We start from the raw sequence: 22,086 nt of genomic DNA, 5'->3' as shown, positions 1-22,086 counted from the left end.
CTCTCTGACCGCTGGCAGGCTGCTCCCTGTATCCAGCAGTCACTTTCTATTCTGTATGTTAGCTGACTTAGTTCAGTCAATGACACATATGAGTGAGATCATACACTATTTGTGTCTCTCTGCCTGGCTTATTTCACTTAACATCATACAGTATTCTCCAGCTCGATCTGTGCTGCTGCAGAAGGTAAGAGTTCCTTCCATTTTGCAGCCGAAGAGTATGGCATTGAGTAAATATAGCACAGATTGTTTATCCAGTCACCTACTGACAGGCACTGGGCTGCTCCCACATCTGGGCTCCCGTGAAGAACGCTGCAGTGAACATAGGGGCCTGTGTCCTCTTGAATTAGTGTTTCGGTTTCTTCAGATACAGTCCCAGAAGGGGGATCGCTGGGTCACTCATTCACACTGAACCCGGGTAGCATTCTCCTCTCTCCACCCGGTACTAACACACTAAAGGGGGGCCCACGGGCTTCTCCTTGGTTCCCGAAATTAACACGGCACAGCCTTCTCACACGTAACAGATACTTTACTGCGTTTGAACAAGGGTTCCGTCCCTCTCAGAACAGGAAACACTGAGAACAGAACAGCAGACCCCTCTCCTGGTTAAAGCCCTCAGCCATCCATTTCCCTGGAGATTTCTGGAGAGCCAACTTTTCCAGTCAGATGGTGAGGAGCCCCCAAAACAGACCTGCAGACGACCCTCACTGAGCCCAGCGGATGTTCTGCACAAACCCACGTTGGATGAAGGAAGCCCCACTCGGTTCTGCAGAGCAGCTCAGCCCCTCACCCCCTTCGGGTTCGAACAGTATAACGAGGCCATGAAATGTGTTTCACTCCAGACAGGAAAACAACTTCCACATCAGAATATGGCCTGTCCCAAACCAGCTCGGTCACCTTCTGTGACCTGCTGCCCGAGCACAAGGCAGGACCTGACGGTACTTGTCACCGCACGGGCGGAGCCGGCAGCCGGGCAGGAGGGTGACTCTCCACCTGGCGGGACTGACCTCAGAGCTTTAGCCACAAGGAAAGTTCATCTTCAGAAGGAAAGTCAGGAATGGGAAAGGGCACTGACGGGAGCGTGGGCTCCACATTGAAGGACAGTAGTGAACACTCAACCTCATCAACACCAGAGTCTGAGCTGATCCCCGCCCCTGGGAGGCTCAGGGGCACAGGGAGCCCCTCGGGCCCACCCACCTTGGGGCAGATGGTCAGGGACACACCCCCTGATCTCAACATGAAATATGGAAAGAGGGTCCCTGAGAAGGAGGCTGGAGGGAAAGAGAAGATGTGGGAGCCATCAGTCATGTTGTAGAAGGAGACATCCCCTCCGTCGTAGTCCAAGAAAACCCCCACCCTGTCAGAAAACCACTTCTCAAAAACAGTCTCAGGGACAGTGCAGGCACAATAGCCACGTTCAAGCCGCCCCACGACCCAGAACCCCCTTTCTGGGGACTCTCTGTACCAGCCTTTCCTTTTCACATCCCCCCTGCACACCCCCAGAGCCCACTGGCTTTTGTCCGAATCGGAGACCGCCACCTCCCAGTGCCAGCGCCCTGACGTGATGCCCTCAAGGCCCAGCACGCTGCAGGTAGAAACTGAGTCTTCATGGGAGTCCTTCAAGGTCACACGCATATTTTCCTGAGAGATGACCAGGCCGGGATGAGCAGAGTCTGGATCGAGGGTGACGAGCCCTGCAGAGAGAGGGCAAACCTGAAAAGCCCTGTCCTGCCCCACAACACGGGCACCAACTCCCCCCACACTTAGCTACATGGGGGGACAGCTAAGCCCCCTGAGGTGAGAGCCTTGTGACTCAAGCCCACGGCCCTCCAAACAGGAGAAGGAAACACAGGACTTATTTGGGGTTAGATGTGTCCCATGGACTTTGAGGACCAACCTGGACACCAACAGTGAGGAATATCTCCAGTGTCAGCCAGAGCCACCAGCCCCAAACATGGTATAAACATGTATTCCGTCCATCCCAGAGCAGGAAACACAGAGAACAGAACATCACACCCTTCTCATAAAAGCCCTCAGCCATCCATTTTCCTGGAGATTTCAGGATAGCCCAGCTCCAGGGATGGCGCCGGCATCTCCATCACCACAGAGCACTGAGGAGGGCCGAGGTTGTGGGGACAGCTGGAGGAGCACCCAGAAAACACAGCACTTGGCCCTGTCGGGTTGGCTAAGCGATAGAGTATCAACCTGGCGTGTAGAAATCCCAGGTTCAATTCCTAGTCAGGGCACACAGGAGAAGTGATCATCTGCTTCTCTACCCTTCAACCTCCCCCTTCTCTCTTTTTCTCTCTCTTCCCTTCCTGCAGCCATGGCTGGAATGATCTATTTGGCCCCCAGTACTGACGATGGCTCCATGGCCTTGCCTCAGGCACTAGAATAGCTGGGTTTCTGAGCAACAGAGCGGCCGCCCCAAATGGGCAGAACATTGTCCCAGATGGGGATACCAGGTGGAGCCTTGTCGGGGTGCATGCGGGAAGTCTATCTCACCACCTCTGCCTCTCACTTGATAAATAGAAACACAGTCACTCACAGGACGGGAACTTCTCCTGCCGCCAATCTGCAAGAGAGCCACGTGTCACGTCAGAGATTTGCAGACATTGGTCGGAACCTACTTTTCTGAAACACACTGATGCAGGATTTACAGTGGAGGTGTTTGGGGAACACTCAGCTGGTGCATCTGTTTCTTTTTGATACACACACACACACACACACACACACACACACACACAGTTGTCACGCTGCCACCTCCCCATGAAAGTTAAGCCATAAAGCTAAACACTCAGAGACTGAGAGTCCAGATACCGTCCTGAACAAAGGGACCCAGACTTGAGTATCAGAGTTGCTTTCTCAAGTCCTGAGCCACACAACCATCCTGAACGCTAGGTTTTCTTGAAAAGAACTGGGGAGATGAATCTGTCCATTTACACCCTGGCCGTTTGGCTCCACGGTAGAGCATTGGGCCAGCATGTCAATGTCCCAAGTTCGATTCCTGGTCAGGACACACAGGAGATGCAACCGTCTGCTTCTCCACCCCTTTCCTTCCCTTTCTCTCTCTCTATGTCTCTGTTCCCCTCACACAGCCGTGGCTCAGTTAGAGCAAATTGTCCCCAGGCGCTGAGGCTCCATGGCCTCACCTCAGGCACTAAAATACCTCGGTTGCCAAGCAACAGGACAATGGCCCTGATCGGCAGAGCAACGCCCCATAAGAGGCTAGCCAGGTGCATCCCGGTCAGGGTACATGCGAAACTCTGTCTCTCTGCCTCCCCGCTTCTCACTTAAGGGGGGAAAAATGTCCATTTATTAATGAAGAACGGATTAAGCTGAATTTGTAAGTTGTCTGTAAGCCGTGAGAAGAAAGAACGCAGGCTGTCTGGGCTGAACTCGGAGGATGACTGAGCTGTGAGTGCAGAGAACTGTGGATCCAGGGTCAGAGAAGTCCCGCCCAGTTAGGAGACAATGAGAGAAGGCTAGGAAGGGAGACCGAGGTCAAAGCAGAAAAGACAAGCATTCAGTAAGAGGACAGACACTAACAGATTTTCTTCTTCTTTTCACCGTTTGTGGAAGCAAAAATCAACTCCCTTTCCATAAAGATGAACCTAAAAATAGTGACCTGTCCTCTGCTCCCCAGAGAGACTGAGAGCTCCCAGGAGAGACCCTGCTGTGCCCCCCAAAGATGCCCATGTCCTATGCCCAGCACCGCTGACACCTTCCAGAAAGACATCACTGATCTGTCCTCACGACTGACCTCTCCTCTGTCACTGTACCAGGAAGTACGAATACAGACCCTGGGCAGTTTGCTCAGTGGTAGAGCATCAGCCTGGTGTGCAGGAGTCCCGGGTTCGATTCCTGGCCAGGGCACACAGGAGAAGGGCCCATCTGCTTCCTCTCCCCCTCTCCTTCCTCTCTATCTCTCTCTTCCCCTCCTGCAGCCAAGGCTCCATTGGAGCAAAGTTGGCCCGGGCGCTGAGGATGGCTCCATGGCCTCTGCCTCAGGCACTAGAATGGCTCCAGTTGCAGCAGAGCATCGCCCCCTGGTGGGCATGCCGGGTGGATCACGGTCGGGAACACTCAGGAGTCTGCCTCTCTGCCTCCCTGCTTCTCACTAAGAAAAAAATTCCAAAGAAAAGAAAGGAAGAAGAAGTACCAATAGAGCAGGGAGTGTTCAGGATGGATGTCTGGCCCTAACGGTGACCTGCAATCCAGGACAGGCCCACAAGGCAGAAGAGCTGTGTCCCAGTGAGGGGTCCCTGCACTCTCAGATGGAGGGCACACCCGTGACAAGGAGAGCAGGGACACCAGCCCCACCCTGGTGTGGGGTGTACAGACGGAGAAGGAGCAGGGTCAAGGCCGGGGAGGGGAGGCCACAGGAAGTGAGTCCCTTACCTGCATACAGCTGGGCCTTCCTCCAGGCTGAAAGGGAACACACCCCAGTGAGAGCTCAGCCCCAACAAGCCTGCTCAGCACCCGTCTCCTGCCTCCTCTGTCCCACAGGGGAGACCACCCACAGGGCGGGGGCTGGGGAGGGGACGGCCTCTGCCACCTGCGGCCAGCAGGGGTGGCGGGAAACCCCGACCTCAGGCCAGGAAGCCTGCATTACTGCCGGCTGCTGCCATGTGACCTGTGGTAGGCCACTTAGCTGTCCTGTGCTGAAACGACCTCAAAATCTCCTGTGTCCCTTGCTGCTCAGGGCTGCCATTCGGGGTCAAAAACTATGCTTGGTGTGGAAAACATTTAGGAAATAAAATATAAATTTTTCCATTGTTCTATTTAAGCACTTTTGTGTCCAAACTCATTCTAATAAAGGTATAACTTGCCCCTGGCCTGTTGGCTCAGTGATAGAGCAGTGCCCTGTGCGTGGATATTATGTGTTTGATTCTCAGCCAGGACACACAGGAGAAGCAATCATCCCTCCTTCTCCCTCTCTCTCTCTCTCTCTCTCTCTCTCTTTCTCTCTCTCTCTCTCCATGCTGCAGCCATGGCTCTGTTGGTTCGAGCATGTTGGCCCTAAAAACTAAGATAGTACCATGGCCTCTCTTCAGGTGCTAAAATAGCTTGGTCGCCGAGCAATGGAGCAACAGTTCCAGAAGGGCAGAACTCCCTTGGTAAGGAGGATGCAGGGTGGATCCTGGTCAGGGCACATGCCAGAGTCTGACTTCCTGCCTCTCACTTAATTTAAAAAATATAAAATAAATAAAACAAGTGTAACTCACAAAAGGCATTAACTTAAGGAAGGGGTGTGAGGTGAGCTCTGGGGTAAGGGGGCCAATCTCTCTCAGGTCAGTTAGTTCTAAAGTTAAGCATCTCTGTCCTGGGGCACTGACAGCCCTCCCATCCCGTCCCCTGTGTGGTAACCCGGTCCTCCCAGGACATTCTGATCAGCAAGCACCTCAGGGACTGGGGAGAACAGACTCCCTGGCTGGTGTCTCAGGGAGGGAGGAGGCCACAATCCTAAACTGATTGACCCCGTTTATTTACGTGACTCCGTTCCAGGTGCTGACCGGGAGCAGGGGCATTGAAGACCAGAAAACTAGCCAGACGGTGGGCGGGTCAGGGCGGGAATGAGACTCGGGGTGATGACAGTCTCCGGGGCCTCCATCCAACCTGCTTCCCAGCACTGGGGCCAAACGGAAGCCACCGTACGTGGAGCCCAGGGACCAGGGTTGTACCTCCCGCAGGCTCCCACTTCCGCCCCAAGAAAAGGGGTCCACATGTGTGTGCCGAGACAGAAAGAAGGAGAGGGACTCCCGGGCACAGGTGGGACAGAGCATCAAAGACATGTGGAGAGTCACTCACCAGCCAGGTAAACTGCCTTCCTCCACTCTGAAAGACAACACAGGAAACACGAGAGCTAAGAACCAGAATGTCAGCCTTGGTCGATGGCTCAGTGGATAGAGCTTCAGCCTGGCATATGGACGTCCCGGGTTCCATTACCAGTCAGGGCACACAGGAGAAGCAACCATCCACTTCTCCACCCCTCCCTCTCTCCCTTCTCTCTCTCTTTCCTTCCCACAGCCAGTAGCTCAACTGGTTTGAGTGTTGGCCCTGGGCACTGAGGAGAGCTCATTGGAAGTGTCTCCTCAGGCACTAAAAATAGCTCACTTGATTAGACCATGAGCCCCAGATGTTATGTGAGAGTTTGTCTCACTATTTCTCCTCCTCCCACTTAAAAAAAGAAAAAAGAACCAGAATGTGTCCCATGAAGGGGACACAAACAGACCAGGAGGAGAAGCAGAACTTACCAAGCTGAGCCTGGAGTTCATCTGAAAGAGAGAGAAAACCATCCTGAACTCCCAGAAAGACAGTGAGCCTGGGCACCCACGACAAAGGATCTCTCTCTACCCCAGAACTTCTGACTCCAAACTCCCACCCACGAGCTTCCAGCTGCCCTCCTTGAATCTCCACAGCCTCCTGCTTCGGGCTGAGGGCCCTGTGTCTCCCTGGAGAGCTGAAGCCCTGGAGTCTGGCATGGCCACCGGCCTGTCCCTCTCGGCACCGGCCTCCACGCCCACCAGCCTTACCTCTGGCCTTCAGCGCCTCCTCCTTAGTCTGCCTGTCCTTCTCCTTAGCCCAACGCAACCTGGCCTGTTCTCTGCGCGCCTTCGCCCACATGGAGTGCTGTCTCCAGGTGTAATAGCCAGCCCCAAAGAGCAGGAGCCCCAGTGCGGCCACGCTCCCCAGGAAAAACCACATTCCTGGTGGCCAGGGAGAGACCTGGGGGAAGAAGGGCTCTGCACCCGGCCAGGGACCCATCAGAATCCTAGTTCAGGACAGCCCAGCCCCGCCCGCGGGATCAGGGCCCCGCCCCCTCATCCAGATCTGCTGGGAGACCCCGCCCCCCTCCATCAACCCTGGGAGACCCCGCCCACCTCTAACTACCTTGGGAGACTCCACCCCACCCCACCCCCGTCCAGCTCCACTGGGAGACCCTGTCCCCCCTCCAGCTCCCCGGGAGACCCTGTCCCCCCTCCAGCTCCCCGGGAGACCCCGCCCCCTCCAGCTCCGCCGGGAGACCCCGCCCCCTCCAGCTCCGCCGGGAGACCCCGCCCCCTCCAGCTCCGCCGGGAGACCCCGCCCCCTCCAGCTCCGCGGGGAGACCAGCAGCACTGACCCGGGATGAAGATGGCCATCGCCTTCTCCTGGCCCAGGATGGGGTTCAGCAGGGAGCAGGTCACGTTGCCTGCGGAGCGCTCTCTCACCACCAGGGCGGCCTCCACGCTGTACAGCCCTGCAGCGTCCCGGGCGTGGGTCTCAGAGAAGGCCAGGAACTTCTCCCCACTCAGGTCTCTCCACTGCACCTGCGGCTTCGGGAACCACCCTGAGGTGCTGCACGCGACGCGGACGCCATCCTCCTCCGGCCCCGTGATGTGCACTCGGGGCGCAGAGCCCACACCTGCGGGAGGGGGGGGGGAGAATTAGAACTGTGTCTTTCAAATGTCAACATCGGGGCAGGGAGCACCCCACTGTCCCCTGCCTGTGGGAGGGCAGGGGTAGAGCAAGGGGGCACGTGCTCTAAGTTGTAAAACCACCTCCTGTGATAAAGACCCCAATTACCAGGTAAATATAGGGTGAACCGTGTGGGACAGTGGCGCTCTCACGTCCTCTCTCCTGAGAACTAGTAATCGCTCATCAGAGACATGCGTGCAGTGGTCGTGTCTGCTTGGCTATCCGGTAGATCGCTTGGTGAGCCTCGCATTCTGGTGCAATGCTTACTTAACACGAAAAAGTCTTTCCCCAGAAGCCAAAGGAAAACCCTGGGAGTCTCTGCAGCCCAGTCTTCTCCCTGAAACTGTCTGCGTCCCCAAATCTCCTCACTCAGCTGGATCAACTGTATAAACCTCATGAGCTCTCTGATGCACCCTGCGCAACCTAGTGCCGCTCCTGCGGCCAGGCGACCACCCTCCCCACCACGTAACTGCGCCTGCGCCTCAGCTCTGCTCACCCCAGACAGCCTCACCTCTGCAAGGGGAGTGCGTCCGCACCACGTGGTACACTTCTCCCAGAGATGCATCCAAAGTCCATAGCATACCGTCCCCATGAGCTGGTGTCTGCCTCCCCTCGCTCTGCTCTTTCTACTGAACCCCAACCCCAACTCCCACCACCTGTGCTCCTCTGGGCCACACACTCCGGCCACACGGACTGTTCGTTTGTTCACTGCTGGAAACCAGTCATTGCCTCCTCACCTCCTAGTCAGTCCGGTCACCTCAAGTGGGCTGTGGGACGTTGGCTGGTGAACTCAAGCGCCCGTTGGAGTGAGCACTCCCTGTGAACTTTCCCTGACAGCTGCGGGAGGGGGCAGCAATCCCACCCACACCAGGGGTCTGGCTTCCGGTATGGTCACCCCTTACCACCTCCGAGTGGCTCACTCATCTTACAGACAAACCACAATGGCCTCCTCGGGAGCCCAGACACACAGCTCACTCCTGGCTCGGGTTTTACACGGAGTGCTCCCTCAGCTTAGCACCCTCACCCCAGATGAGCACCCGCTAACCGCCGACTTCCTCAGAACTTTTGCTCAGATTGTCAAGAGGACCCGTCAGAGCCCCTGTGTGACCGTGACACCTCCCTTCCCGCCCCGCCCCACACCCAGGGCCCCTCCCACTGCTCCTCTTGACCTTTTATCCTAAGACCTAACCACCCCTGACATCCCCTCTAACCTACCATCTAACTATGCGTCTGTGTACCGTCTCCAGACGACAACTCTACAGGGCAGGGACCTCGGGTTCACTGGAACACCCCAGGGGCCCCGGACAGGACCTGGCACAGCGGAGGGCCTCCATGTGCCGTACTGAGTAAGCGGATGAGCGGATGGGCTCCCTTTCCTCGTCTGCAAAATGAGCGGCTGAATGACCTTGTCCCCCAGGTTCCCCCAACTCCAGGACCCCAGAGCACCGATCAAGTGACCAACCTGCCACCTTCAGCTCCAAAGTGGCCTCATCGTACAAGCGTCCCTTTCTGAAGAAGCAGGAATACAGCCCGTTGTCGGAGGCCTGGACCTTGTGGATGACCACGGCCGCCCGCCCCTGGGTGAAGAACTCCCTGTCCAGCGAGGTCCGCCCCGCGTACTGCGCCATCAGCTCCTCCGTCTGCTCCCAGCCGTTCTGATACACGTACATGGCTTCGGAGAACTTGGAGCGGAACCACCTCAGCTCCATGTTCTCCACACTCATGCCTGATGCAAGGCCACAGGGCAGTGAGATGTTCCCGCCCAGCAGTGCCACAATGGGTTCTCCGGGTCCAAACACCAAGAACTCCTCTGTGGACACAGACACAAGAGAGAGAAATGGGGACACGCTGAATGGAGGTCGGAACATCAGGCAGAGGGCCCCGGGAGGTGGGGGCCAGTGACAATCTAACTGGCTCTGCTGGGCTGAGCTGTGACGACTCTGAGTCAGGGCCCAGTCCTCTGACCACAACTTTGTGACCCCAAAAGGATGTCAAAACGACCCCCTCATCCCCTCTGCTCCTGTCCCCACCCCTCCGGGAAGGGCTGTAAGCCGGGTTCTCTCGTCCAGGGAGCATCGGAATCAACAGGGGGCCTGGACACAGGTCGCTGGGCCCCGCCCCAGGGCCTCTGCGCAGCGGGTCTGGGGCCTGAGGACGTGCATTTCCAAGTTGTTCCCCAGGGAGCTGGCAGGGATGCCCGGGGACCACCCTCTGAGAACCAAGCTCCACCCTGATCCTCCTAGGACAGGACTGGAAACTGAGCAAAGCACACACCGGTGGCCCAGTCTGAGCTCCTGGTCACTCAGCCACACCCCGCCCCTAACTGTGGGTGCCCTGTCCTTCCCTCTGCTGAATTCCCTGTGACCCAAAAACTAAAGACAATTGCTACTTTCTTTACAATCCTGTCCTCACTCCCATCACTCACGGGAACACAAAACACTGCTTGTTAAGAAAGAAAGCTCAGCCTGACCAGGCGGTGGCACAGTGGATAGAGAGTCAGCATGAGATGCTGAGGACCCGGGTTCGAAAGACCAATGTCCCCAGCCAAGGTCACTGGCTTCAGTGCGGTCTCAGCAGCATGAGCACGGGGTCAACACCTTGAGCATGGGATCACAGACATGACCACATGGTCGCTGCTTGAAGCCCAGGTACCTGACTTGAGCAAGGGGTCACTGGCTCGGCTGGAGCCCCTTCCCCTGGGTCAAGGCACGTATGAAAATTAATCAATGAACAACTAAGGTGCTGCAGCTATGAGTTGATGCATCTCATCTCTCTGCCTTCCTGTCTGTCTGTCTGTGTGTCTCTGTTGCACACACATGCTAAAAAGAGAAAGGAAGCGAGAGCCACAGGAGAAGTGGTTTTGCATTTCTGATAGCTGACTTGTAAAACGTGGTTTGGTAAATGTTCTTAAATGTCTGACTACAGTTATTGGTTGGGGAGCATCCAGAGAGAGGCCTCCACCAACAGCCCCCACTGGGGGGGGGGGACGGAGACAGCTGGCAGAGGGGGGACGTGTCCCCCCACCCTCCTAGCTCCCACCCACCAGGAGCAGCAGGAGGAGGGGGGACACACTCACCAGCGGACCCGCCAGCGAACAGCTGGAGGAGCAGGAGCAGGGAGCTGAGACGGCGGCGCACAGCCAGGCTGCAGAGACGCTCCATGTCCTCCTCGAGCTGGGGAGACGCCGGGCAGGAGGCGGGTGAGACCAGCAGAGGGAGCTCGGGGACCTCGCAAGGGACCACAGCGCTGGGGGCTGGCAGCTGTCCGCAGCCAGAGCACAGCCTTCCCTCCTGGTTCATTACGTTGAGGGCGTGGTGGGCCCCACGCCACCCTGATACCAGGAAAGGACTGACATGGGCTTTTCCCATCTTCTTTGAAAGCCTCTGTGGAGCCAGAGAACCCTTACGTTTGCTGGGGAAAACATCCATCCCTTCCCACCCCAGGACGGCACCCACAGCGCAGGGACAAGCTGCTCAGAAGAAAAGAATCCAGCCCTGGCTGTGGCCTCAGTGGTACCGTCCAGGCACGGGGAAGTCCCGGGGTGATTCTGTCAGAGCACGCAGAAGTGACTGTTTGCATCTCCACCCTTCCCCTCCTCCTCCTTCTCTCTCTCTCTCTTCCCTCCTGCAGCCAAGGCTGGGCTGCTTCCAGAGCGCTCAGGATGGCTCCGTGGAGCCTCTGGCTCAGGCCATAGAATAGCTCGGTTGTGAGCACGGACGCACATGGGGGTTGCCGGATGATCCCGGGTGGGGCGCATGCGGGAGTCTGTCTCTCTCTCTCTCTTCTCTCACTAAGAAGGGGGGGGGGGTAGAAGTCCCTCCATCCTCATCCCCTGCGTCCATGGGAGGCACTGCCCCTCTTCCTGTCCATTGTTTACACACCACCGGTGACTCCCCAGGACAGAGGGTGCAGACTCAGTCCCCTCCCGGGAAGGACGTGTGGGCCCCTGCTCATAGTTCTGTCCGCCCCTAGCCTCCTAATGACAGCGGGGACTCGCTGGAACATTGGAACAGACTAAGCCCCCCTCTCCCTTCTGGAAACGTTGCTCCCAGCACAGCACGTGCGCTTCCTCTGCGCACTTCTGTAACTCACCTTCGTTTCCATCCCTCCCTCCATTTCCTGCTCCGGACCAAGGACGGCCCTGCGTGCGGCAGGTGCCCGGTCAGGCCCTCGGACGGGCAGACGGCAAGCAGGGACTCTCCTCTCTCTGCGAGGATCCCCGCCCGGCTCTCCAGGGACTTCCTGCAGCTCCGCTATCTCCCCGCGCTGCCCGCACCCACCCAGCCCCTCCTTCCCTGCTTCCTCCTCTGGATCCCCGGTGTCCGGACCAGCTTACCTGCTGCGAAACTCCGGGACTGTCGGAGCGACTCTAAACGCAGCAGCAGCGAGAGAAGGACCAGGGACCCCGGCAGACCCCGAGTCCACGCTCAGAGCCCCAAACCTGCTGCCGGACGCAAGGCCGGTGTCAGGACCCTCGTGCGGAGAGATGGGTGCAGCAGAGCCTGGCCCGGCTGCAGGGGCATCTGCGGGGACCGGGCCCTGGGCCCCGGCGTGAAGAAGCCGCCCTTCTCCGGCTCCTTCCACCGGGAGAAATGAAAGCTTGCCGAGAGCGCCCCGCAGACTCTGCCCTGCCCTCTGCACAGCGCCCGGGTGTCTGGAGGTCACAGCGGGGTCAGGGCAGCGGAGGGCGGCCCAGGTGCTGAAACAGCCCTGCAGGGGGCGGACAGAGGCTCAGGCCAGGGCCGCGTGTGGAAAGGCTGCTACACTCCTGTTGCTTGTCTTTTATTTTATTTTATTTTAGTGAGAGGGCGAGAGGCAGGAAGTCAGAGAGACAGACTCTGGCATCCTCCCCAACCAGGATCCACCCAGTATGCCCTACCCATCTGCAGCTGCTACTCCATTGCTCAGCAACCGAGCTAGTTTAGCTTGAGACCCTGGAGCCATCCTCAGAGCCAGGGGCCAACTTGCTTGAACTTTTCAAGCCATGGCTGCATGAGGGGAAGAGAGAGAGAGAAGGGGAGGGGTGGAGAAGCAGATGGGCGTTTCTCCTGTGTGCCCTGACCTGGATTTGTACCCGGGACTTCCACACGCTGGGTGGACGCTTCCACTGAGCCAGCTAGCCAGGGTTTGTTCTAAACCACAGGTAGGACTGAGTGTGGCACAGCCGTGTGCCTAGGTCTGCTCATGACAGAAGTGACTCCTGTTGGTTCGTAATCACCCTGGACCGAGGCTTTGTACAAACTGGCCAGTACAGCTGTTTGTCCTCTCTTCACCAACAGATGACCCAGAAGCCCCCACAACCAGGCTTCCGAGGGTTCGCACCAGGCACAAGGACCTTTCAGGACCGACTCCAAGACCCTGGCCTGTCCACACTGAGTGGTCAGGGCCCTGTGGCTTGCTAATATTTTGACATCGCCCATGGCCTGAGTTCAGCGGCTCAGACCCTGCCTGCCAGGCCGCGGGATATGCAGGAAAGGCCGCAGGGAAAACCCCTGAGCTCGGGGTCTTTCTCTGCAGCCCCCATTCCGGCGCTGTTCCTGTCCCAGTGAGGGGTGCCTGTGTCCCCCGGTTTTCTCTGCCAGATGCTTGGGGCCATCCTAGATGCTGTGCTCTCTGTCCAGAGTCACAGCCAGCACCTGGCTCCAAGCCACCCTCATTTGTCACCCAGCCCAAGCCTCGGCCGCCCTATGGAGGTCCCTGACTCATGTCCAGCCTCACCTCCTCGGGTTCACTGTCCTTCCGAGGACAAGGTCCCCTCAAGTCAGCTTCTGGGAACTCTCTGCCTTGTCCCTTGGAGGGATTCCTCTGCCTAAACCTCTTCTCTGGGGCTCAGGCCTCTGGGGCCTGTCTGATCTCCTCCCCGTCTTCCCTCCCCCCCCCCCCAGTGCTCCCTCCCTGGCCCCAGGTGAGGTCCTCCCACTCACAGCTTTCCCAGCTTGGACCTTCCCACTGGTGCTCCAGATCTCTCTCCATCAGACTGTCACCCGCGGTCTCACCTAACGTGCCCCTGTCTGGGGGGGAAGGGGGCTTCACCACTCTCCCGACCCCCATGGCCTGCCCCGTACTGGACGAGGGGTTGGTGGCACCCTGTTCACGGCCCTGACATGGGCTCATCTCTGGGGTGTCTGTGAAATCCACGAGAAGAGGCACTGTGTCCTGCCGCGTGTCTGGAACGTGGTGAGCACGCAGGAACCTGTTGTCGGCTCCCTGGAGGAGGCGTCCCTTCAGCAGCACATGGGCTGGGTGACCAGATTTATATTCCTGCCTCTCTGTTCTCCCACATGCAAACAGAAATTAAATAAGGACAGCGCCCTGCCATCCATAACCCTTAATCCAGAAACTTTAGGGGGGGGGGGTAGAGCCGCAAAGAGAACCCTGCGCCCCACCCTCAGCCTGCCCTTAAACCCCACCCACCCCGACTGCGCCCTAACTAGTCCGGCCTGGAGCAGCAGAAAGGGACCTTGGACTCAGAAACGTCCCAGGATGATGGGGCCGGAAGCTTATCTCCCCAGAATCCCAGCCCTTTGATTCCGTGTTGGGGGGAGAAGGTGACAGCAGATTTTCCTGAGGAACACTGGAAGGAAGGACGCCGGGAAGCGCTGTCAGGAAGGACATCAGCAGGGAACTTCGCTGCCCTCTCCCCGCACCCCTGCGTCCCCTACCGGCTGCTTTAACAATACACGCTGTCCTGCCCGACCGGTGGTGGCGCAGTGGAGCGCGCCAGGCCTGGGATGCTGAGGTCCCAAGTCCCCAGGCATCTGGCTTGACCACAGGGTCGCCGACTTGAGTGGGGATCATCGACATGATACCAGGGTCACTGGCTTGAGCAAGGGGTCACTGACTCAGCCTGAGCTCCTGTCTAGGCGCATATGAAAAACAATCAATGAACGACTCAAGTGATGTAACTGTGAGTTCATTCTTCTCTTTTTTCCTCTCTCTCTCTCTCTCTCTCTCTCACACACACACACACACACACACACAAACACACACAAAGAAATAAACGCTGTTCACAGCCTGACCTGTGGTGGTGCAGTGGATAGAGCAGGGGTCCCCAAACTACGGCCCGCGGGCCACATGCAGCCCCCTGAGGCCATCTATCCGGCCCCCGGAAGGGGGCACCTCTTTCATTGGTGGTCAGTGAGAGGAGCATAGTTCCCATTGAAATACTGGTCAGTTTGTTGATTTATATTTACTTGTTCTTTATTTTAAATATTTTATTTGTTCCCGTTTTGTTTTTGTTTTTTTACTTTAAAATAAGATATATGCAGTGTGCATAGGGATTTGTTCATAGTTGTTGTTTTTTTATAGTCCGGCCCTCCAACGGTCTGAGGGACAGTGAACTGGCCCCCTGTGTAAAAAGTTTGGGGACCCCTGGGATAGAGCATCGACCTGGAATGTTCACATTGCCGGTTCAAAACCCTGGACTTGCGTGGTCAAGGCAAATCCGACAATGAATAACTAAAGTGAAGCAACTATGAATTGATAACTTCTTGTTCCTCTCACCTCTCTGTAAAGTCTTTTCAAAAACTAATAAATGAATGAATAAATAAATAAATAAAAGCTATTCACTAACCAGGAGTGATGTTTCTTGCTCTAGTATGAAGTATCCTCACGCTAACGAGGTGAGTAGTCCGCTTTCCTCCTTAACAGCCCACAGCGCCTCTGATCTTTCAGTTGCTTCAACACTTTCAGAGCAGCTCCGGGTAAATACCTAAGCCATTAAATAAAGGTGAATATGAGTGAGCTGTTATTTCAAAAAGTGACCCTGTGGGATCCTGACCTCTGGTGGCACAGTGGATAAAACGTCAGCCTAGAACGCTGAGGTCACCAGTTTGAAACCCTGGGCTTGCCTGGTCAAGGCACACCACACGTGGGAGTTGATGCTTCCTGCTCCCCCCCCACACCCCCGTCTCTTCTTCCTAAAATGAATAACTAAAATTTAAAAAAGAAAAGAAAAGAAGAAAGAAAGAAAAGAAGAAAAGAAGAGAAAGGCTTACTCTCACCTGGCCGGTAATGTCACAGTGGATAGAGTGTCAACCTGAAAACCTGAGGTCACCTCAAAATCCCCCTGGCATACACCCCCAAGGGACATACAACAAGAAACCAATCAACAACTAAAGTGAAGCAACTATGAGTTCATATTTCTGGCTCCGCCCCTCCCATAAAAATCAATGAATAAAATTATTTTTAAAAATTCAAAGCTTGCTCTTATCTCTTTTGAAGTGTTATCTGTATAACGTTTACAACATAGTGGTTAACTGCGTGGTCAAAGTACGTTCTTGGATGGAGTCTGTGACCCAAAAAGTCTGGAGAACCCCGCGCTCCGAACCCTCTGCTGCGGAAATCTTCTCTAAAGCCTCAGGTCTCAGAGGGAGGAGGCAGGACCACCCCACGTGGGACGCGCCCAGAAGGAGGGTGCTGTGTGGGTGGGGCAGTAACCAGGGCAACAATAGACCTGCGGCCAGTCCGGGCTAGCCAGGGGCCGTGGGGCTCTGCTGCCCCCTTGTGGCCGCACGTGGCAGACAGAAGGGCGCTTCCGTGTCGGTCACCGAGAAAGGGTGGGACCGAGCTTAGAAACGTGCACGAACGGAGGGCAGGGGAGCGTGGTGGAGAAGGGGCCTCACTTCCCAGCTTTGACGCCCCGGGGGACAGGGTCCCCTGGGTGCGCTCTAGATCGCCCGGCATGGGAAGCTGAGAACGGCCAGGCCGGTGGGCACTTGACCCCTCGGTGAAAGCCTGGGGCACTGACTCAGAGGCCGGAGCCAGACGGTCAGGCAGGGGGAGGGGCTGAAAGCTGAGCCGGGGGGGGGGGGGGGGGGGGGGGGGGGAGAAGGAAGCAGAGACTCTTCTCCAGGTTTCTGCTGAGACGGAGCACAGGCCCGAGTGAGGGAGCCTCCCCTCCCCTCGCGGGAAACCAGCCCGTGCCCAGCCCGCTGAGGGCGAGGAGAGAAGAGTGGGAGACCGAGGGTCCCCGCAGGAAGCAGAATTCCACGGAGACGGCTCCACGTTGTAGAGGGGCTGTTTGTACGGTGACGGAACTGCGGGGAGGGGTCTGAGGCAGGGGGAGCCGCCCCCCACTCCAGTCAGGAGGGGCTAGAGGAGGAGGAACAGCAGGGTGACAACTGCTGTCCCAGAAGCCCAGACACGAGAGGGAGGGAGGGAGGGAGGGAGGGAGGGAGGGAGGGAGGGAGGGAGGGAGGGAGGGAGGGAGGGAGGGAGGGAGGGAGGGAGGAGTCCCCAGCCCCCCAGGGAGCAGCCAGGATCAGTCCACAGAGGCCAGTCTCTCTGAAAGGTCCCCAGGTCAGGGGGGAATGAGAAAGGGAGGGGAGGACGGGGCTACCGAGAGTCACAGGACCCAGGACAAATGGGCCCGGGGGAGGGGCTCATACAGAAATGCCCCCAGCAGTCCCTACAGGGGCACTTCCCCAAGTTCAAAGCTATTGCTTCTGCCTGGTGACAACCCTCCCTCCACAGACATGTGGGACACCCCGGGACGTGGGAGCTGTAGGTCCACACGGAGGTGGCAGAGGCAGACTGGCGGCCGAGGTGGCCCTGGTCTGAGACAACCCAGAGCCCTTGATGTCCCTTCTCCAGATGTGAGGCCACCTCCCAGCGCACCCTGAAGAACTGCTGCCGGCTGAGCCCCCAGGGAAGCTCGCTGCTGGGAGGAGGGGGCTCAGCAGGGCGAATGCAGAGCCAGGGGCGGGTTCCAGAGGGCTCACCGCCCGACCCCCCACAGGGTCAGCTGTGTTCCTCTCTGCTGCGCCCACCCCCCAGACCACAGGAGGGGTGGCCTCTCCTTCCTCAGCTCACACTCAGGAAAGTTTACAGAGCGTTTCGTACACAATGTGAAAGGGGACACGTGCACAGGGACAGGGAGAAGTGTTCCCTAGCCTGATCTCTGGTGGTGCAGTGGTTAAAGCATCGACCTGGGAACACTGAGGTCGCCGGTTCAAAACCCTGCACTTGTCTGGTCAAGGCATATATGGGAGTTGATGCCTCAGGCTCCTCCCTCCTTCTTCTCTCTCTCTCTCTCTCTCTCTCTCTCTCTCTCTCTCTCTCTCTTTCTCTTTCTCTCTCTCTCTCCCTCCCTCCCTCCTCTCTAAAATGAATAAATAAAAATAAATTTAAAAAAAGAAAGAAGCGTTCCCAGCACGAGGCTCTGAGCTCTGTGTCCCTGGTGTTCTGAAAACCAGTGGCATCACAATCAGGCCACCGTGGTCCCCTCCTTTCCCCACATCTCCCGCCCCAGTGAGCTGCTCCCAGACTGGGCCCTGTGCCCCCTGGACTTCCGTGCCCCATTTCCTTCTCAGGGAAGCTCAGTGCCTAACCTCATCCCAGCCCTCCTGCCACCCCCTGCTCCCACCAGTCCACACCTGCGCCCACCTGTGCCAACCTGCTCCCATCTGTGCAAACCTGTGCCAGCCTGCTCCCAATGCTCCCACCTGGCCTCATCTTCACCCACCTGCTCCCACCTGCTTCCACCTGCGCCCACCTGTTCAAACCTGCCCCCACCTGTGCCCACTTGCTTCCACATGCGCCCACCTGCACCCACCTGGCCCACCTACACCCACCGGCACTGTCCTCATCCATTGCACCTGCTTTCCTGCCACCCACAGAGTCTAGCTCTTGGGAGGCAAATAGCATCCTCACTGTCCCCTGACCAGCCTGGGTTGTCCCGCCAGTCGGTTCTGCGCAGTCCCTCCTGGAACTCTGCCCTCGGGTGTCCGGAGACCCAGAGTGAGTGGTACCAGAAACACCTACTTCACAGCTGGAGGTCCCAGTTGTTCACTAACCCGCTCACCACTTCCCACTCTCTCCCCTCCTCCTGTGAAGTGATCCTTTCATTTTCTTGGTTAAAAATGCGAGCAGTGGAGAGCAGAAAGAAGGGCGCCCAATGACCGTGCCCAGGCTGCCCGGCCCTGTGCTCTCCCCTTTGCTGTCCCCACTGACCAGTGAGGGTCCTGCCCGGCCCTGGAGCTGCACCCAGGGGGCAGGCACGGGCAGCAGCGGCTGAAGGGCCCTCCCAGCCACAGACCCACCTCTGCCTCTTGGAACGGGGGTCAGCCTGCTCCTCCCTTCCAGCCGCCAAGAGTTGGACATCCTGGGTGAGTGGAGGTCCAGACAGCTGACAAGGAAGCCTTTCTGCCAGGGGGCGGGTAACAGGTCACATTCACCCACAGAGCTTCTGAGGGGGGGGGGTGGCAGGGACAGGGGGCTTCTGTTTCCCCAGCCCCCCAGCTCACAGGAAGGCAGAGTCAGGCCTCAAGTGGAGCTCCTGGGCTCAAACGGGCAGGATTCAGGGAGCCCCGCCCACATCCACCCGCCCAGAGCACTCTTAGGGACTCAGGGGGCTCCCCATCCTCACCTCCACTGAGGAGAAGTCAGTACCCCATAGAGAGGTGGTCCCCGCAGCAAACGCTCCGTCGTCAAAAGTGGAGAATCAGAAAAAAGAGGAGGGGGCGGAGCTCCGGGGGTGGGGGGCTAGGGAAACATTAATCTGTGGGACGCTGTGGGAAGACCTATATTTTAAAAAATGGTTGGAGTGAACCTAGATATATTTAAAAACAATAAATCGAGGTCCCGGACATATGAAGCCGCACCCTGCCGCCGTTGCCGCCGGAATGAGGCAGTCACAGGATGCCGAGAGTACGGTAGTGTAGCCCAGTGGGCAGGCCTGCGCTTGCGCATGTGGTGGAGGCCCGAACCCATGGAGCGCACAGCTTCTGGGCTGAGGTGGGAGCCATCACCCTCCCTGGGCGCCCCAGAGGCACCATCACATCTTCACTGCGGGAGGGCGCTCATCTCCCTCCCAGCAGATTAGGGGTGGGATCGCCCGCCCACCGCAGTCCTGAGCATGCCCGCCCTTTCCTGCAGAGGGGACAGGAGGGTCAGCCCCAGTGTCCACTCGAGCCATTCAGTAAGAACGCGAGAACTGAGGTCCTGGCTTCCACCTGCACCGCTGCCCTGCCTGCCCCGTGCCCTCTGCAGCCACAGCTGACCAAGGGCAGGACTGGGCACCGATGCAGGATCCCAGGTCACCTCTCCCTGGATCTTAGCAAAGGAGGGGATTTTAGAAAACAGATAAAGTGAGCAGTTTTCAAACTGTTCCCCAGAACCCTAGATCTGGTAGGAATCTTTGAGAGGCACTCTGGGTGGTGTTGGGCAGTGGGGAGGGGGTCCCAGAAGGGGCCAAACTCAACCACAACACTGACCTTGAATCCCTTTTTGAAGAATAATTTTGATCAAAAAAAAAAATCCTCTATCTTTGATATGATGAAATGAAAAGGCTAGAAAACCACCAGCAAGACTGTCACTAAGATCCTTTGTAGCCCTGACCAGTTCACTCAGTGGTAGAGTGACAGCCCAGCGTGTGGATGTCCGGGGTCCATCCCCAATCAGGGCACACAGGAGAAGCACCCATCTGCTTCTCCACCCCTACCCGTCTCAGTTCTCTCCTTCGCTCTGCCTTCTCCTCCCACAGCCCTGGCTCGGTTGGAGCAAGTTGACCCCAGGCACTGAAGATGACTCCATGGCTAACACCTCAGGTGCTAAAATAGCTCGGATGCCAAGTAAGGGAGCAACTCCCCAGATGGGCAGAGCATTGCCCACTGGTGGGCATGCCAGGTTGATCCCAGTGGGGGAGCATGCGGGAATCTGTCTCTCTTACTCCCTGCTTCTCACTTAAGAAAAAAGTAAAAATAAATAAATAAATAAAAAGACAAAGTTCCATTGACAAGTGAAGAAACTCTCACCCTATCCACAGAATGAGAAGACAGAGTACCAGGCACTGTATCTAACACTGCTCTATCTGTATTGCAAATTGCCTCACAATTCACAACCCAGCTGACTGTTACCTCAAAGACTATCTAAACATAACCCCCAACAACTTCTATGAACGCCTAAGGGTACAGAGAAGAGGCAGGAAGACAGTGGTTACTATGTACAGACAACCACACAACACAGAAGATACAGAAGACATGCAAACCTTCTACTTCATTCCTTGTTTCTAATCAGTGGCAGGTCAGATCTGATCGCCTGACTCCCGGCTTCCACTTCCCACTCTGGTTTTCCTCTTACAGAGAGAAGCACAGCCAATCAGAGTTCTCTGCAGAGAAGCACAGCCAATCAGAGTTCTCTGCAGAGAAGCACAGCCAATCAGAGTTCTCTGCAGGTAGAGTGAGCACATCTTCCTTCCTGCAGATCGGAGTCCCCAGGGCCCTGCTTCCTTTTCTTTGCTAAGGTTTAATTATTATTATTATTATTATTATTATTATTATTATTATTATTATTATTATAACTAACCTTACCACTGGACCTGGGAGTACTAGAGCCGATACACTGATGACTGGAAGCATGCTCCCGGCCACAGCTTTCTGCCCTTCACCCTGCACCTAGAAACTCTCTTCTTCACGCCCACCTTTCTCTTTTTAACCCTTAGAAAGACATTCACTTGTTTTGTATTGATTTTATTGGGGTGGGATTAGTTCATGAAATTACATGTTTCATGGGTGCAATTCCACAATACATCATCTGTATACTGTATGTTGTGTGTTCACCTCCCCAAGCCTCTCCATCACCATTCATCCCCTTGACCCCCCACCACCTCCCCCTGCCGCCCTCTACCTCCCCACCTCTCCCTCTCTCATACCTCCCACCACACTGCTGTCTAGTAGGTATGATTTGTCCCTTGCTTAATCCCTTTTCTGGTAAAGATTCTCACTGATTGATATCGCAGAGAGAGGAGAGGGGGGACAGGAAGTACAAGCTCACAGTCGCTTCACTTCAGTTATTCATAGATTGCTTGTCCCATGTGCCTTGACCGGGCACGCCCAGGGTTTCAAACTGGCCACCTCAGCGTTCCACGTTGACGCTCTGTCCACGGTGCCACCACAGGCCGGGCATGTTTAATCCCTTTGACACTGGGAATGAATATGTAATACTGCTTATTGACTGACCTTAGTCTGACTACCATAACATAGAGCTAAATAAGAATGTAGTTACAGGGTAAGCTTATCAAAGAGTTTCTGTAGAATGTGAAATCCACACTGTGGCTCTTCTAACCATGATTCAGTATTGCTAGTTCAGTGAGCAAAGTGATGTAGTCTGTAATGACAATATGTGATTGATCCAGTGTTTTCTCCTCTGGCCAAGTACAGGTGACAGTTGGGAAGCCTGTTTCCCCTTCAGCTGGTGCGCATCACGGGTTAACGTCAGAGCAAGAAGAATAAATGGAAGCAGGAGTTACATGACCCCACCTCACGCGGCCTCCTCCTCCTCACTCCCACCACACTGACGGGGCCACTTCTGAGTCCTGCTTAAGACCCAGAGGACAACCTGACTGCAGGGATGTGGGGTCACCTGTTGCAGAGAACAACGCCCCTACTCGATAACTCGCTTGCTAGCCTCAGTCCCTGTAACAACCAAAGAAGCAGACGCCGACCCTCAGATACAGCGGTTCCGGGAGACTTTTGGACCTTCCATCATTGATCTGAACACCCCGAGCTGCCCGCACGAGTGCCGGCCACCCACACCCAGCAGAGAACTCCCAACCCCTTCCTTCTGATTGCTTTGTTCTATTTTTGTTCATTCCCTCTCCATCTCCCTCCTCATAAAAACCCTGTCTGC

At 56.5% G+C, this 22,086-nt stretch overlaps 1 protein-coding gene across 2 annotated transcripts in view; it reads right to left on the bottom strand.

Annotated features, from left to right (window-relative positions):
- Positions 1–969: 969 nt before the first annotated feature.
- The window catches only part of LOC136387782 (butyrophilin-like protein 1), an 87,794-nt gene continuing 66,677 nt past the window's right edge, over positions 970–22,086 (bottom strand). The window contains exons 1-9 of one of the 2 annotated variants that reach the window (XM_066359817.1): positions 10,535–10,927; positions 8,921–9,268; positions 7,124–7,405; positions 6,534–6,743; positions 6,255–6,275; positions 5,809–5,835; positions 4,399–4,425; positions 2,546–2,572; positions 970–1,691 (exon numbers count right to left, since the gene is read on the bottom strand). In XM_066359817.1, the coding sequence (XP_066215914.1) occupies positions 1,006–1,691; positions 2,546–2,572; positions 4,399–4,425; positions 5,809–5,835; positions 6,255–6,275; positions 6,534–6,743; positions 7,124–7,405; positions 8,921–9,268; positions 10,535–10,886 (1,980 nt within the window). In that variant the 5' untranslated portion in view covers positions 10,887–10,927 and the 3' untranslated portion in view covers positions 970–1,005. Of the gene's footprint in view, positions 1,692–2,545; positions 2,573–4,398; positions 4,426–5,808; positions 5,836–6,254; positions 6,276–6,533; positions 6,744–7,123; positions 7,406–8,920; positions 9,269–10,534; positions 10,928–22,086 lie in introns of those variants that run through there. The other variant, XM_066359818.1, reaches the window with a different exon arrangement.

The sequence above is a fragment of the Saccopteryx leptura genome, chromosome 1 (assembly GCF_036850995.1).
Source record: "Saccopteryx leptura isolate mSacLep1 chromosome 1, mSacLep1_pri_phased_curated, whole genome shotgun sequence".
Taxonomy (NCBI): Eukaryota; Metazoa; Chordata; class Mammalia; order Chiroptera; family Emballonuridae; genus Saccopteryx; species Saccopteryx leptura.
Note: the sequence above shows the minus strand (reverse complement) of the source record. Positions and strands in the feature narration are given on the sequence as shown.